General features: G+C 35.0%; 1 protein-coding gene across 1 annotated transcript in view; it reads right to left on the reverse strand.

Annotated features, from left to right (window-relative positions):
• The window catches only part of ctnnbl1 (catenin, beta like 1), a 61,565-nt gene that overhangs the window by 27,611 nt on the left and 15,325 nt on the right, over window positions 1–18,629 (reverse strand). The window contains exons 7-11 of the mRNA XM_055048661.1: window positions 18,462–18,553; window positions 16,723–16,795; window positions 15,856–15,914; window positions 14,984–15,132; window positions 9,599–9,780 (exon numbers count right to left, since the gene is read on the reverse strand). Of these exons, the coding sequence (XP_054904636.1) occupies window positions 9,599–9,780; window positions 14,984–15,132; window positions 15,856–15,914; window positions 16,723–16,795; window positions 18,462–18,553 (555 nt within the window). The remainder of the gene's footprint in view (window positions 1–9,598; window positions 9,781–14,983; window positions 15,133–15,855; window positions 15,915–16,722; window positions 16,796–18,461; window positions 18,554–18,629) is intronic.

Raw genomic sequence — 18,629 nt, forward strand, 5'->3', positions numbered from 1 at the left:
AAGACTGTAACACCTGCCGCCATCAGTAGGTTCAGAAGACACAAAGATCCATCAAGAGTAAGAGTGTGAGTAGAAACAGAGGAGAAAGTGCACTGGAACAATATACAACACAGCAGTCAAGAGGATTTAAAAGCACAGACCTGAGGTAAAAACATGAAATAAGCATCAGAAAAATTCACATACTTGAACATATGCAATGAATTCATCAGACAAAAGCCAACGGTTTTATGAAATGAGTCATCCAAAATCTAATGATGCTGTGTAAGCTCCAAAGAATGCAGGTTTCATATTTGATAGGAAAACTAGGAATCCACAGATCCACTTTTACAGCACCAATACCGATATCTGAGGTTTAGTATTGACTGATGTCGATTTGATACAGAAAATTAGCTGAACTGACTTTCAAAGAAAGAAAATATACCAAATTACTAATTTATTTGACAACTCTGCACCAGTGAAGCTCTCTGAAACACACCAACAGCTTCACAAGCCAATATAGAAAAACAACTTTAATTTGATCAGTCAGTGCATTTTGCAGAATAACAGCCAATGGAAAATAAATAATAAAGAAATTGATCAAATCAATAGATTTACTACCTCACTCAAAAATGTAAAAACTGAAACAAACATTTTTTCAAAAGGGTCAGAAGAGCAATAAGAAAACCTAAACATAATGTAAAATAAATAAATAAGATATGATGTTGCTCAGAGCACAAAGCACAGAGTAAAACGGAAGAGTTCTGCACTTATTGTCACAAAGCCTAATCTGGAAATTTTTCAATATCAGGACCAATACATAATGAATCAGGCATCTCTAGTGAAAACTAAAATATAACTGAATTAATTGCAGGGGGTATAATTAATTACATGCAATTAATTGCATTTTAATCATGTATTTTTTTATTATATTGACAAATATATGGACAAGAAAGCAATATTTTCAATTCAAATGGCATTTATTCTATTTTATTAAATAGACACGTGGGCTCAACATCAAAGATTTTTTATTGTTTATGTTCTATTATTTAAGTTATTCAACCAGCTGCAGATTACACATTAAATGCACATTGGACCTATGACATGATCGTTAGAAGTATTATTATAATGTGCCACATTACTACAAGTATTATGTGATAATGTGCCACATTACTACATTATCCTTTCTAAAAAAAAAAGCATTTCCTCAGCATTTTATAATAAATGTAATGTTATTACATATGCGGCGAAATGTGTTGCAGAATGAGCTCAAAGGTTTCGCGCCAGTATAAAGTTGTATTGATGTTTTATTTCATTCTGAAGCCAGATTTTATAAAACTATTACACATTGCGGTGTTATTATATATTGCACAGTCTATGGATGTTTATATTTTGGCCCCTGGTAACTCTCTTGTAAAAAGTCTCAATCTCAAGGTCATCTCAGATACTGTTTAGGAATCTTTTTGGCAGCAAGATGCCAAAAAAGGTGATTTGGTTATGAACAGGTCAGCCTGGTGAAAGGGCCCCTTATTTTACTGTAGAACATGATCTTTCTTGTACAAAGAGACAAGAAGGCAGGCTGCCATTTCCAAAAGGACACTACTTTATCAACTTGATCTAACTGGTAATTGATGTCAGCACCTCCATGCCCCGCTCAGGAGGGCTATCGATCGCTGGCTGCAGAACGTTCTCTCCAAAGACCTGGAAACTCCACAGAAACTGCTCCTCTGAGGTTTGTGAAGCAGTGGAAGCATGAGTGGGTTGTGGGCACCAAAGAGGAAACCTAAGCTGAATAAAACGGCTTCTTCACCTTTCCAAAGCAAGACAGCAGGTCAATACTGCTTCACGATAAATTATAATAGGAAAACCACAAACTATTGCAATACTTTAAGAGTAGAGTTCTGGTTTCAAAGCAGAACAAATTCAAGATTTCCAGAAAAATGGCAAAATTAACCAAAATAAATTAATTGAAATTGATTTAAATTCAGTGGTCAACTACATTACATTACTCAGTCGCAGCTTACTGTTCACTGTTCATTCTTATCCATCTGATTAATAAATAGATCTTACAGAACTGCTGGGGAAACGCTTTTTGTGGCATGATAAATTTGTCAAACTAATAACAAAATATGTCACCAATAAGACTGTGAGGGACTTGTGTTTTAATTATAATGTAATAACGCAAGAAAAATGCATTTTTCTTCAGTGCACAATATATATATATATATATATATATATATATATATATATATATATATATATATATATATATATATTTATATATTCTTGGCCTAAAATTAAGATTTTTTTTAAATGAAATTATCAGTTTGAAAACAGCAGAAATGAAAAAGACTGCTGTAAAAACAGATCACCAAATAGTTCATTCCCCCCCCCCTAAATATTCAATCAAAACTTTTTCATGCACAAAATTAAAATATGCACAAGAGTATAAAACCACAAGAGAGATTCCTATTGGACTTTTCTAATCTGAGTTTGAACTAACTCAAACTCAGATCATTACCTTTGGTTTAGCTGTTAAACGCGTTTCACAAGGTGGAAACTAAATGATAAAATCTACCATTACTCCCGGTTGTGTTGTGATTTGGTAGGATGCTTAAAGTTTTAATAAACTTGGAGCTTGTGATAGAACTGAAGCTGGTGCAATGAGCACGCTGTGCTTTAGAGACGTTTAAGTATTGAAAAGGTGAAAATACAAGACAGATCTTAGTTGTGTGCAAACATTTTGAGCAGTGAAAGTGGTGTTGGACCGTTACTCTAATGACAACAAGGATGAAACTCTGGAGCGGTACAGGGGAGCAACAATTAGCTAAAAGAGTCTAAAAGATGTTGATAGTCTGTTGGAGGACTCTCATATAATAAAACACTATTTAGGAACCAGAAAATACAAACTTGAAATATACCAACTTACAAACTTTGTTGGTATATTTAATGACTTTTTAGCCAAAATCAGAATTTTTATGGCAGTCTTTTTAAAGATCTATGATTGACCAGAAAACTGCAGTGGGACTTTATAAAATTTTCTAAACTAGACGTATGGTTATGAACACATTCATAGGTTAGTTTCAAACACCAACAAGTAATCAGAACTATCAATCCTCATAAAACAACATTTGTAACAAGTTTAGTCTTATACTTTGTATGCACACACTCTCATTCTGCACTGCAATCCAGCAATGCATTAGAGGAAGATGAAAAACAGATATTTTAAGGCTTTACATCCAGGCACTGAGCTGACTCCGGCTGTAGGAGATAAACCCGTTTTTTGCTGCCCCAGTTTTTTTACATCTTACTTATATCTTAATAGATATAAATAAAATGTAACATCTGAACCAAACTTGGTCTGGCAATAGAACAGCTCTAGTGAAAATAAATATTTTATTTCTCAAAGAAGAAAATATTGTAGTCTGGTCTACAGTTGCAAACACAATTGGCTTTAAACATTGTTTAAGAAAAATGAAAATGCCTCAGTCTTAACAAAATTTATATTCCCTTCGTGTTAGAAGTTTAAATATTCTTAGGAAATAAAAAGTGGATTGCAAATGTATTCCAGCCAGAGTAATGTGCTACTTCAAAAACCAACCATACTTTATATATAGCTCATAATAAAAACAGTATGAGCTAATAAACGCATGTTTCCAACTGAGGGATACATTTCTTCTAACTATTCTGGACAGAATATTAAGCATTTCAAAATTGAACACATAAATTTTGAAATGCCCCAGCATATTTCATTCACATTCATGGAGATGAAACATGATGAATTATCACAGCAGGGTAGCTTTAAGCTTGAACAAGATGATAATAAGATGCATCTTTACACAAGCATCAAACAACAAAGCCTTCCTTCTAAACAAACTTATAATAGGATTACATGATACAACTCTGTCAACAAAGATTACAATCAAATTTGCACCATGTAGAATGTTACTTATCTGAATCTGTGGTAAAAGGCAATCAGTCTTGGAAGGCAACAATTTAAGTGAGGGATGCGTTTGATTAGTTTTTGATTGAACTGCGTGATTATTTTTTATCATTAAATTCAGATCACCATGTTTCCCTTCTGATGTAAAATACCCAACAATGGAAGGAGAGGACCAAAAATATTCATACCCATCAACCTTTTTGTATTTCGTCACATTACAACCAACAACTTTATTGTATGTATTTTTTCCCATCCTTTGAACCATGCGGCTTTACTGTGGATTTTTCTTCAATCACCAGGGGGCTCTTTAGCAGGAAGTGAATCATTGGCAGTCAAAATTGGAAATCAAAGAAGAAAGTGCTGATTTTCATTTAGAACAAGCACATGCATGCACAATGGACACATTTCTTCAAACTCATTGTTTAGCAATTCATTGTTGTTTGAACAACATGAAGAAGTTCAAGTGATGCAGCTTTTAAGTTGAAGGCTATCGATCTGACAGTACAGATTGATAGCCACTGCATGTAAGCTTGGCGTGAACGAATCCATGGTTCTGCGTTGGAGAGGCAGGGCTGCATCCTTAACAGCAGATTCATGAAGGACGCAGCCCTCTGCTGCTTCCTTGTGAAAAACCAAGAGTTTAACTCCACCCCTCTCGGAGGTAAGTACAATATAAATATATAAGCCAGTGAAGCTTATGTATGTTTCCAGTTTTTTTTTTACTTTGTGGGTAATATAGTGAGGTGAGCTCTATAGTCCGGAAAATAGAATACTTTGGGATTTATTTGACGACTGAAGTGGAAAGAAACTGAAACATGGTTTTCATTTCTTCTAGCGAATAAAAATATTCAATCCAAGTTATTATAACATATTGTAAAGCTCAACAAAGTGGATTTTTACATAATAGTGCTCCTTTAAAAGGAGAAGAAATAAAACAACAAAACCTCTTCTTTAATTTCTCTTATAACTTCATGATGAACCTGCAACCTTTGCTTTTATTTGCAGGAGCAGCACGACAAGCCAATTTAATAGAGACATTCTGTTTTCATTAGAAGGGCCTTTCCTTTTCCTTTCAATGTAAATACTCAAAGGAACTGAAACAGTTTTGAAATATGACACTGTAACACAGGTCTCTGTCAGCCTGCATGCCTTACTCATTACTTATTTTATAGCGTTCATTAGAAAAAGAAAGATCACAAAACAGGCAACGGCAGCTTGTTTGTGTGGAATTTAAATCACATAAAGCACAAAGGCCTCTGTGGCTTCACTCCCCACCAACAGCAGCAGCAAATACGCAAGCTGCTAAACAAATAAGCCCATTTCTGAGTCAGAGTTGAAGATGGAACTATGACTATTGTGCCTCGCCATGTAAATTAGTTGTTTACTTCTGTTCCCGCGAACACTCGCTCGCATCATTAGCCACCTAAATATTACAACCGGCTGGCACCAATTTCCATCACACAATCTCATTTCAGTGGTAATGACAAAGTACATACACCAATAAACAGAGACGCCAGAAACAAGCAGCAGAATTGTGACAGGAATACTCACAAGCCACTGAATGTAATTTGTCAATTTTGGTTTTTTTTTTCTTCTTCTTTCCACATACATTCTCTGTATTAATTATGCTCCATTTAATGCTAATCTGGCTTAGTCATCTCAGGTCATTTGGAACAAGACCGTTTCAGAGAGGACTTTGCAGGGATCAATCTTTGCACTGAGGTTTATGATACAGAGCAATTAAATGGATACGAAAGAAAGACGAGACTAAAGGGGGAAGGACTTAGAGGTCCCTGCCTACTAATTACTTTTGTTAAAAGCTTACGATAGTTAATTAATCTACAGTGTTATTGTGTTATTCAGAAGAACCCCTTGATTAATGACATTTTCAATTAGTAGGCTTATAGAGAGGGATGGTTAACTCAGTATGATTTGCATTTTGACAGTCATCTCATTACACCTTTGGCACTTTGACAAACCAACAGAGACGTGATTTTAAATCCTATACTGGTTAAATTGCTAATTGCAGAGAACATAAAATAATAGCCAGTAATACAAATACTTGAAGTGCTCATAATTATTAGAGCAGTGATAGAACCTTACTAAATAATTACGCTACACTGATCGAGATGCTGAGATTACAACTAAAGAATTTTTTTTTGCTTCCACAGACAAACTGAAATAAGTAGGAGCAACTGGGGTGGAATAAATTTGCCTCATGTACTTTAGTATTTACAGATAAAAGCATTTATTGTAATGGCAGATTTGAGTTGGAAGTCATTGTTTAATTTAACAAACATTTAATCTGAGCACAGAGATATTACTAGTTTTGAATCCGGTCTGTATTTGTTACTCTGCACTGCTTGAGTGCTGAGATGTTAATAATGTGACTGTTTTGTTGCAGTGCCTTCATGGTCTAGACCACTGGTACTACAAATGTAGTCCTTCTTCACAAATGGTGCCAACTAACACACTGGAATTAAAGTAATTTTTGACCAGTTCTTAAGAATGTATTTGGGCTTGCCTTCCAGAGGATGTGTGCACTTCACTGTGGGTGGATTTCCAAATCTCCTGCCTGCCAACAGCTGTCTTGGCAGAGCCTTCAGCACATACAACAGGCAAAAGGTTTTCACTGCCAGGCAGGGTTATCTTCCATACTGTTCCTCATGCTGCTTAACAGGTTCAAAGGTTAATTCATTGAGTCTCTGGGTGATAAGTGACACAAAGGCAGACAATTTGTTTTTCTTGGCAGAGCTGAGAAACCTTGCCAGACAGATGAAACTTAATTAACATGGACAAGAAAAAAGGGAAAGCCTTTCATGTTTTGAATGTACTCAAACAAGAAAACAAAAATCCTAAGATGAAGATTCCACCTATTTTTATTTTCTTCTAGTTTGCACCTCCAATCTCTCACTCCAAAATGAGAGATCGGAGGAGCACAGGCGGGAAAGACAGTCAAGACTGGACTGACATCAAACCGACAGGTGGAAGAGGGAGCCAACCGAAGCGTGATGGAGCGAGTGACTGCAGAGAAAGGGCCAGACATCATATTGCAGTGAAGATAAAGATAAGTGAAGATGCAGATAAATTAATGCATAGCTTTATCTTGTTTAAGCACTTCACTTTTCAGATTATATTTATTGATTTCAATTGATTAAAAAGAATGTGTCTGATAAATCAACATTAATCACTAAGCATAACTTTGTAAGCTTAGAACGTAAAATGCAAATTTCTAAAAATGCCTAAGCAAATCTTTTATTAGGATAATTATCTACACACTATCCTGGTTTTATCCAAACTTTAAATGTTGTGTTTGATGGAGAATAGAACCACAGAAACCAAAGACAAGACTAAACCTTGGGATTGCCACATGGAGGTCAATAGCCTGTGCATACAGGGAGTCCCTCGAACCGCTGCATCTTTTAAAGCAAAATTTGTCTCTAAGCTCATCAGTCTGACTTTCCTTGTTCATCTTTTCACTCATGTTTGTGACTACATTGCTGACCGCAGTACAAGACTGTGGTTACCATGCTGTGAACAAGGTAACCCTCTGCAGCAGAGAAGTAAATAATTTAGTAATTGAGTAATCTATCAATTATTCTTACGATTAATCAAGTAATCGGATAAAAAAAATATCAAATAAAATATTGATGAATTTGGCATAACACCAGTGTTACTATCAGATATCAACAACATCAATCCAGTTTTTCATTTTTAAGCATTAGTAACAATAACTCACTTTCTAAGTTAACCTGAAGAGAAGTTATACAAAAATCTGAAATGATATTTATTTTAACTTACTTACAATCACTTCCTTCCAACTTGTTCCATTACGCTTTCATATCAACAACACATTTTCTGCCACACAACTGCATTTTCCCTTTTCTTATAATTTTGTAAGGTTAAGAAATGGTTGTGTGTGAAAACCCCAGTAGATCTGTCTCAACTCACTCAGGCTCATCTAACCAATAACTATGTTATTGGTTAGATGTTTAAATCCCTTTTCTACCCCAATCTGAGCCTCAATTTAAAACTTCACAATTCATCTTCACTATGTCAACATGCAATCCACACTGAGGCAGTGCTAAACCAAAAAACACACACTCAAACTTTACCCTGTAGAGGTTGCAAAACTTTATAGTTATGTTGAATGGAAACTTTAACTGTCATTTCAGGTTAAACATTTATTAAAAAACTAACAGAGAATATGCTATCATTAAAATAGTGAAATGTATTAAATCGAAAAGATTAAAGTATTCGGCTTTAGGGTCTCCTACTGATGAAATATGCGATTCAATACCAGAGATCAAGGTCTGAGCTCATTAAAAATGTATGCATAATTAATTTTGAACACACATAAAAATTTTATGTGAAATACTAAGCGATAGAACATAAGACAGAATGGATGAAGGGATGCGGTCGTGTAGATTTAGATAAAGCGCAGAGTCTTTCATATTTAAATGGAAATAAAAGGCATTCAAGCTTCCTTAGATTGCACAGGACAGAGTTTATCTGAGTTTTCGCTGTTACTGCACTTTAATATCAGAAAGAGATACAATAAGAAGTGCAGTGGTTGTATGAAATGTTTCACAATTGCCTGGTTAGAGCACCTAATTATGACCTGTTGCAGGATTTCAGAGCAGCTACTGAAAATCCACTAATTTTCATCAGGGTTTGTTCACTTTTCCCACAAAAACATTCAAGCACTTTTGAAGCATTTTTAAGTTTTCAAACTAATCCAGCACCATACTCTGAAGATGAAACAATAGCAAAGAACTAAAAGAGATAATGCCTTATGTCTTATACACCCTACAGTAAGGATAATATCAACTACAATTAAACAAAATTTAATGTTTTGAAATGTCTCTCCCACACCCCCAATATGGACAGATCGGAGAACAAAAGACTATTTATAAGCTAACATTTATTTACATTACATAGCTCAATAAGCCTTTAGAAATAAAAAAAATATCCATTGCACTGAAACAATCCAAACAAAAAGGGTTGAGATAAATGCTAAAACACAATATACAAGCAAGGTTACAAAAAAAATCTTGAAGTAATGTTCTCGCTATGTTTTCTGTCATTTAACAAGTAGAAAGAATTTTGGTTATTTTAACAGACCTAAAACAATAAGTTTATTCTAATTCAACTTCAAACAGTGAGGGAAAACAATTATGTCTCTTTTTACTATATGTATGAAAATATCTGATTTCAACTGGAAACAATGTTCTCCAAATTTAGGTTTTCACTCAAGTATTAGATTACTCTTTATTACAAAATGGTGCACTTAAATATCAATAATTTTTAAGGACTTTAAACAGTAACAAAATACCTTGAAAACATCCAATGGAAATTCAAGCATTTTCAAGGATTTTAAGCACCTTCACAAACCCTATTCAGTGGCACATTGCTCTTTTTGAGACTCACTTTTTAAGGTTTTTTTCCTCTTATTTTAGTGATGTTTCAGAAAACAGAGTGTTGCATAAGAGAAGAAATACGGACTCAGTCACACACAGAACTCTAGATGACCCAGAGAAAAGATGGCAGCCTTTGCCATTTTACCCAGCAGGTCATGCTGTTTGAAGAGGTCACAGCTGGGCTGCAACTTTGCAGCTGGCTGCGGCCCTTGTGAAGAAATCTTGTTAGTACTGACATGTTCTGTAATTACTGACTGACCTTCATGCTCTTTCTCTGAAGTACCGGTTTTCTTCATCTTTTTTGGGGTTTTCATAAAAAGTGGAAAGATGGTCCGCAAGCCCAGGACATCCACAAATTTATGGCAGTTATCCGCTCCCTCGGGCCCAATCATAGCATGGTCCAGAACCTTCAGAGCACTGGTTCGAGACATTTTCTTCTCTCTGCGGAGAAGATGACATAAAAAAAGATATTTTAGTAAAAGTTCTAAAGTAAGTCTAAATTGGTAGAAAATGTTCAGTTTAACAACCAGCTGTAGTCATGTGTTCTTGGTTCAATCATAATGACAATAGATTTTGATATAATGGAACCAATAACAGAGATGTTGATCTTGAATATAATCTAGTAAAAACCATGAAAAAGTGTACTGCTGTGTAAAACTGCACTACAGTAGCTACGGGTAATCTCAAAACTATTCATACCCCCAGCAGATTAAGATTTAGAAACCACGTTCATTCAACCAAGGTGACAGGCATATCTCAAAAGAAAACAATTCAATTCATTTCAGGCATGCAAGCAAATAATCGGCTTACAATATATTGTTGATTAATTCTTTATTAGAATACATTTTACATTTATTGTAAATTTCGATTAATAATGTAACTTAGAACTTCTTTCAATGTTGTAGTTTGGTCGCCAGTCGGCATAGAGCGTCACTGGTCATCATTGAGCAGAGCCAGTTGATACAGGAATAAAGATGGCAGGCCATAATAAAAAGGCGAAGAGAAACAGTCGAAACAAAGTCTGGTGTGGAATACAAAATGCACTTTGTGCAGCTCCGTTTTGAAATATAAACACTCAACAAGCTCCATAAGATATTGCCTTTATTGTGCTGATTCAACCATTCCAAACATTTTTCCTAGAAACTCTTCTGTTTTCCAAACTTAAGACTAAATAAAATTACACACATGCAAATTTCTTAGTACTAAGAGAATCCTTGCAAATACCGCCTGTTGATCATTTTCAGGCTTTACAAAGTGTCCCATTAACCTTGCCTTCATATTATACATTAAGTTTTTTTAGTTTTAAATGTTATGTTCAGTGCTTTTTATGAACCCATCACAACACCAACATCAGGCAAACAAATATCCTGCAGAACAAACACTCAACCATTTCCAGCATCAATGCTGTGCGGTGAAAAGAGGAAACAACCTTTCTTTAGTCTGTTTACATCTCTCACTCTAGCCTACACATCCTCTAAGGAAATGTAGCTGTCTGTCTGAGTGTCATTTCCCCCATTTCCACCAATGACAGATGACAGAGTTTATCTCAGAGGAGGGACACATATTTCAGGCAGTTGTGTCTGGTTTTGCAGACAGACACGTTGCATATGATGGACGGCTGGGGTGGGCAAGGGGAGTGATGTTTCCACATGGAAGCTAAGGCAACTCAGACTCCAGATAAAAATATAAAGTAACATAACTATTTGGAGGCAACAATTTGATGAAAGTTATTGGTCATGTGAGTATGATAGGAGGCAAATATGTTTTTATACTGTTGCAGATTATAGAGACAAAATAATAACAGTAACTTAGGAATTATCTGACGTGTAAAGTAGTGAACTTTGTCTTAAATATTGATCTACCAATTAAAATACTAATAATTGTGATTTATTAATTAAATACCTTGCTATTAACTTGATTTAAAGAATTAAGTTGCAAAGCACTAATCAAACACACCCACAAGTATTTCAATAATAGATTTTACATCTAATTTTTTTTTAAATAGTGAATGCTTAAAAAAGAAATCCTGCAACTGTAATAGGATTACTATACAGTTTCACAACATACATAAAAGCAAAAATCGCTTTAATATCTGTTGCAGTTCAAGATTTCCACAAAATGTGTAGTAAATATCTTTGACTGTTTTGGACTTGACCGCAGAAACAAATCAAGCAGCCTTGATAAATAAACGCTCTGAGAAAATAAGTTCTGGGAAACTTGTCATATGACCAAAACAGGCCTTAAGAAGTTGTGCTGTTTTTAATGTGCTAATAGTTAAAGTTGGCTTGTTTGGACCAGATGGCTGAACCAAACCAAATCTAACTCCAACAAATCCAACACCCTACCTTAAAACTTAAAACATCTCTTCAAAACAACCATTAAATCATAGTCCAACGTTGAACATTATAGTGTTTCTCACGTCACTTGAGATTTAAACAAATACTTGCTAAGTTTTAATTGTCCTAATATAAATAAAAAAAAGCTTCTTTTTCATCTGAACTATACAAGCAGTTAGGTCATCAAAAATCACATTTTTGTTACATTTGATTGATTTGCTGTCTTTTGTTTTCTTTTGATGAAAAATTTATATTTATTAAAATTTTAGGTGGTATTTTTCCCTACAAATTTCTATAGCCAACTACTATTTTTCTCGCAATTGTTTTACATTTCATGGAAAATAATTGTTAATACTTCAAATAAGAGCAAATATATTGATGAGAAATATTTACATTTTAATAGGTGATATTGCTTGAACTAAAGGGAATGACTTTGGTTGTCATTTTTGTTTTAAAATTTTTTGTTGATATGATGCCATAACACTGACAATTTTAAAGTTATTATTCAGAGAAGCTCACGTCCCATGTTCCTGATTACAGGATAGATCCAACATTAACCGTAAATGCTGGACCATTTTTGTTGGCTAAATTCTATCGAGCCAACAAAAATGATTATGTTCTGGTTTCAAAAGATTCTGCCATAACAAGTTATTGATCCCCGTCTTAAATGTGTGTGTCTAGTGATCGTCAGAGCTCAGGTGCAGAGGCTGTGAAGGTTTCATAAATGCATGTGATGAGTGTACATGAGTGTTTAAGGTCAGCTATATATATATATATATATATATATATATATATATATATATATATATATATATAAAAATTCCCTTCTCACCACCGCGGGTGGTTCTTATCCTCTGAGCTCGGGTCCTCTACCAGAGGCCTGGGAGCTTGAGGGTCCTGCAGTATCTTGGCTGTACCTAGGACTGCACATTTCTGGACTGAGATGTCTGATGTTGTTCCTGGGATCTGTTGTAGCCACTGCTCCAGTTTGGGGGTTACTGCCCCGAGGGCCCCGATGACCACAGGCACCACTGTGGTCTTCACCTTCCAGGCCCTCTCCAGTTCTTCCCTGAGGCCCTGGTATTTCTCCAGTTTCTCGTGCTCCTTTTTCCTGATGTTGCAGTCGCTTGGTATTGCTACATCTACCACAACGGCTTTCCTCTGATGTTTATCCACTACGACAATGTCTGGTTGGTTCGCCATTACCATTTTGTCTGTCTGGACCTGGAAGTCCCACAGGATCTTAGCTCTGGCGTTCTCCACCACCTTTGGGGGTGTTTCCCACTTTGATCTCGGGGTTTCCAGTCCATATTCTGCACAGATGTTTCTGTACACTATGCCTGCCACTTGGTTATGTCGCTCCATGTACGCTTTCCCTGCCAGTATCTTGCACCCTGCTGTGATGTGCTGGACTGTCTCAGGGGCCTCCTTGCACAACCTACACCTTGGGTCTTGTCTGGTGTGGTAGATCTGGGCCTCTATTGCTCTGGTGTTTAGGGCCTGTTCCTGGGCCGCCAGGATGAGGGCCTCTGTGCTGTCCTTGAGTCCAGCTTTTTCCAGCCATTGGTAGGATTTACTGATATCAGCCACTTGGGTTATTTGCTGGTGGTACATCCCATGTAGGGGCTTGTCCTCCCATGATGGTATCTCTGGCACCTCAACCTCCGTTCCCTGTTGTCTGAGACATTCACTGAGCACATTGTCTGTTGAGGCTTTGTCCCTGATGTATTTATGGATCTTAGTTGTTTCGTCCTGAACAGTGGTTCTCACACTCACTAGTGCCACACTCACTCTATATATATATATATATATATATATATATATATATATATATATATATATATATATATATATGTATATATATATATATATATATATATATATATATATATATATATATATATATATATATATATATATATATATATGAAGGAGTTTCACTCTTAACATATAACACAACTAATCTACGGTAATTACATTACTAAATCAGAATACCACATAGTCTTTACTACTTACTATTAATTTTGGCATTACTGGAACCATAAAATATAAATTCCCTCACAAAAGAATATACCTTTTCATTTTCTTAAAGAAGTACAGCTAATTAAATGAGATAAAGACCTGAAAGTGATTCCAATTTTATTTGATGGCCAGGCATTTGAAAATGTGGAAAATTTTAAATTCCTTTTGTTGTTCCTGGACAGTCAGCTCAACTTTGCTGAAAACATTGTATCTTCAAGAATTGTTCTCAGAGACTCTGTCTTTTATGAAGATCTAGTGTTCATGGGGTTACACAACTTGAGGTAGTATTGAGTTAAAATGTTAAAACTCAACATTCTAACTTGAGCTTAAGTTAAAACAACATTTAAATGAGCAATTACATGTTAATTTTAAACATTAAATTTAACATTTAAATGTTAAATGTTTTAATTTAACATAAACCTCCTCGGCTGGTTTGGTCAAATGAGCTGCAGATTAACAATCTTTTAAGAATACTTTCTATGGCAAGCATAACACCAGGTCAATAGTGGTGAAACCAAAAACAACTCTGTCACAACTGTTTGCTGAAAGAACATGAAAGTCAGCAAGAAATATTTTAGCAGAGAGCATCAATCCTCGGTTTTTGTCAGTTTGAACTTCTGACCTCATGAAGGTGTTAGTGGGTTCCTCTGGCAACTAAGAGAAATCTATTAGAAGTCATTTATTGACAGTGCAATATTTATTCTCAACCAAACAAATGATAATATTTACCTATAGCTTGCTAAGTGTTTTGCTCTACAAATTGTTGAGAATGTGATTCTAAGAGTATGATTTATCTATTGTTTGAGTCAAAGGAATTTTGTTCCTCTTTTGCACCTTATTTATCTTTAAACCCAAAGATAAAGTGGAATGCTCTATAGTCCTTAAACGTATTCATTTAATATACAAAATATAGAAAACCGGAAGATTTCCAGATGGTGTTTGGAGCAATAACAAATCTGAAAAATGGTTTAAAGCATCAATTTCTACATGTATAATGGGGAGACTGAACGGCTCCTGCCGGAAGGGTAAAATAAATTAACATCCTATCTGCTGCTTTACTTCTACTAGAGAAAAAATGGAGAATGAATAAGTGTGTGATGCATTTAGCATTTCATCCAATCTACCGTTTTACCAGATTAAGCCAGAAAAGGAGCAGTATTAGAAATCAGAGTTTTGTGGACATGTGGCCACAAAGTACAAACATAAAAATGTTTGTTTCATGTCTACATGAGTGTTTAAGGTTCCGAGGTTCTAGTGGTGTGTTCCTACATACACCACAGTCTTACCTGAGCATGAGGTTCATTAGCTGGAGTCCTTCTCCTTTGAGGAAGCGGTCCCTATTGGACGACAGCATGAGGCAGGAGCAGAGAGCATCAAAGAGGTTTTCCATCATCTCCTGCTCCTCGGCTGTATTTGGGTTGTGACGTTTAAATACCTGGGAGACGAACCAAAAAAAAAAAGCCCTTTAAGGGGTTCACAGGCCTGATTTTGGAAAAAAGTTAAAATGCTTAACATATTTCTGATAATAATTGAAGGATATTTGGGCATATTTAAAAAGAAAAGCTGAGAATAAATTCAAAAGTCTTAATAAAAATACTGACAGTAGTAAAAGTAATAATAAAACTAACTTAAAAGAAGAAGAAATCACTGTAATTTTATAAATGACATAATTGTGAAACAATACAGATTTTTTTGTCTGAAAAGTTGCCAAATATAGTGACAGAAATGGAGTGACTATTGTTTGACACAAGGGTTTGGTCGATAAAACCATTGTCAAATTAAGAATTGGACAATAATCCAAAATTCAGGAAATCAGAGCTGGTTTATCACCCATGCCTAATTTGCATTGAGCCCCTTTTAATTCAGTCCCTCTTCATAAAATCTCAGGTAGGGAAATGCATGCCACACTTTTCAGGTCATTTAATTTATTTTTTTTTTTTTTTGTAAACGTTCCTTTTCCAAAAAAAGTGTATGAATCCTATTGCAAAGCACTGTATTACACTGATCAGTCATCATTATGTTCCATAAACACACCAATATGTTTGATGTGTTGATTAGAATTATCTACACAGTTAAACAAGATTAGCAACAGTTAGCCTTACCAGGAAAAACAACACTGAAGGTCAAAGGTCAAAGAAAAAATTGCTAAAAGTCTTACAGAGAGCTGCTGCAGTAATACATCAATGCCATCCATTTCCCCCAGGAGTTCTCTGGTAGCTGAGGGAAAAGTAAAATAAGTAAAAGATTATCATCAAAATGCAGGTAAAGATTAAAAATACGTTAGAAATAAGTTTTAAAAGTTTTATTTCTTACAAAACAAAAAAGTGAACAGGAGGTGAAAACAATGGACTTGATTCTAAAATGTAAGTTGAAACATCTATATTTTTAATTTCCCATTTCCACTTTGACAACTGTCCTTTAAGTAACAGCAACAGATGATAATTACATGCAAATTAGGATTTCAGGAAGCCAACGTGTCATTTTTATGTAAAATGGGATGAATTGCTTTGGTCTTACCTCAGAAAGACACAAATCAATCATGGGACGTTACCTGTGACAGCAGGTCTTTATTCAAGTTTTTTTATTAGATGTTGCTTTTTTTTGTGTGGATGCTGACATGCAGAGAAGGCAGCTAAGAACTGAGACAGCAGGAGTAAAGTAAAGGGAAGCTGGTGTGAAAAGAGACGCAACTCCAAATGCAGATCGATATGGATTAGGAAGCCGATCATCCTGTGGCTGTCTGTGGTCACCCAGAAAGATGGTGGAAAACATAAAAGGTAATGTGAAATAAAAATAAAAAATTGGAGGGAAATGACATTTATAAGAAAGGGAGGAAAAAATTCAAAGGAATATAAATAGGAGGAGTGATAATGGGAACATGTAATGAGGGGAAAAAGGAAGGAGGGAAATTACACGATAAAGGGATGCTAACAGAGAATGCATCAGCATAAGGAAAATAATAAGAGGGAATAATAATTCTGAGAGGTTCAAAAACAGAGCAGAGCTTTTACAGAGAAAAACTTACTGTCATTATTCTGCAGCAAGATGGCCAGAATCTCACTGCAGTACAGCTTGTTAGCATCAAACGGCATCTTAGCCTGGGGTTGGGAGGATGAAGAGAGGTGGGAGAACAAAGAAAAAAAAGAGAGAAAAAATGATTGAGGGAGACAAACAGAGTAAATCATAAAAGAAAAAGAGGGAGAATAAAAAAGTAGGAGAGAAAGATAGAAAAAATGAGAAAAAGAGAAATAGAAAGTGGGAAAGAAAAAAGGCATTGAAAAAAGATCCAAAGTTTGAAGGAAAAATAGAAAAAAATAAAAAGAAAGAAAAAATAAAATTTGAAAAAGGGAGAAAAAAAACAACAATAAGGAAAAAAAGAGAAAAAAAAAAAAAGAAAACAAGGGAAAAGGAGAAAACAGGACATGTATTTAGCGGTTCAGCTGAGAGGCTCAGGTCTCCAAACTGTCCACGTTTTCCACATGAAGCTCTGCGTTTTGCAGACTGAAGCAGCAATGCTGCCTCACATGTTGACACATGAAGCAGAGCCATAGAGTTCCAAATAAATCTACAGACTCATTTATTTCAATCAATCTGTTTTCACTTTTTGTACAAAGTGAAAACAGAATAAACTAATGACCTCCAAATCAACACAATATCTGAATTAGAAGCAGTTTGAGATAAATATACAGCTACAACTAACAAAGAAATGCAATTACATCTTAATATAGTCATAAAACTTGCTTTATGAAGTAATCAAATTATCATTTCTAAGTTTACGCAATGCAATGTTCACACCAGCAGAGATGTGTTTAACAGCTAAAACCTCATCTGACTGATTAAATAATCTTTCATCAGATTTATCTAATGAAACCTTTTGTTGCAGGAAGACAGAACACCACTAAGCCTTAATCCAACTCCATGATTTGAATTTGATTTTTAATTAAAGTCTAACATAAAGACTGCATAAAAATGAAAACTCTGTACTGAAGATTCACATGACTTTAGTTTTGCATTTCACTGTAAAAGTACAAAATGTTGCTAAGTAATTCTGGCTTAGTTCCTCGTGCAAATATCTCAGTACACTTGAAATAATAATGTAAATAAGCTGAACAATGTTACTGTGTTTTAATTATTCCTTTTCTTTTTACTGGTGCCATTTTCATTATTCATGCAAATACATCAATTACTTCAAATAAGGGATCTTCACTTATCCTGGTTACCATAGTGATTCCACTGGTGATGTCTTCACCTACATCTAGTGACTGCCAAACAATCATATAAAACTAAATACAGATTAAAAGCACAAAAAAGTTAAAAAGCAGCAGATAAGTAGAAATTTATAATAAAAAAATTGAAAGATAAAAAAAAATGAATTTTTTTGTCTTGAATTTAAAATGAACATCTATATTTGTTGGGTAGGTTTTTAAGCACAGTTGCGTATCATATCAGGAAAATATGAAATTATGATGCTATTGCTGAAAATACTGATTAACCTCCATTTTTCTAAAACTAAAGATGAGATGTGGGCATTGCTGACAGCTAGAATCATACATTGTTAATACGCATAGAGCAAGTCTTGTGTCAAGCAGTACATTCCCATTGTGATATGCTGCACACTAGTATTGCATAGTTATAGTATAGCTCTATGTCTAAGATGAAACAAGGCACATTACTACATTTTAATAAAGTACAGACTGGATGGGAACGTTTTTTCTACGTCGGCTGTCCAAACTGTTGACTGGTGTCAGAGCGTCAAGTTCTTACCTTGATTCTCTTCAGCAGCCACTGCATGAGTCCCTGCTGAGCAGCTTCAGTGCACAGGCCAGGTCTGAACTCTGCCATGTTTTCAGTAATAGCTGCAGAGATTGAAAAATAAATAAATAAAAATCAGTCATAGAACATTACTTCTGCCAAAAAATGGCTTTACAGTTT

The sequence above is a fragment of the Poeciliopsis prolifica genome, unplaced genomic scaffold (assembly GCF_027474105.1).
Source record: "Poeciliopsis prolifica strain line A6 unplaced genomic scaffold, Auburn_PproV2 SCAFFOLD027, whole genome shotgun sequence".
In the NCBI taxonomy this organism is placed as follows: Eukaryota; Metazoa; Chordata; class Actinopteri; order Cyprinodontiformes; family Poeciliidae; genus Poeciliopsis; species Poeciliopsis prolifica.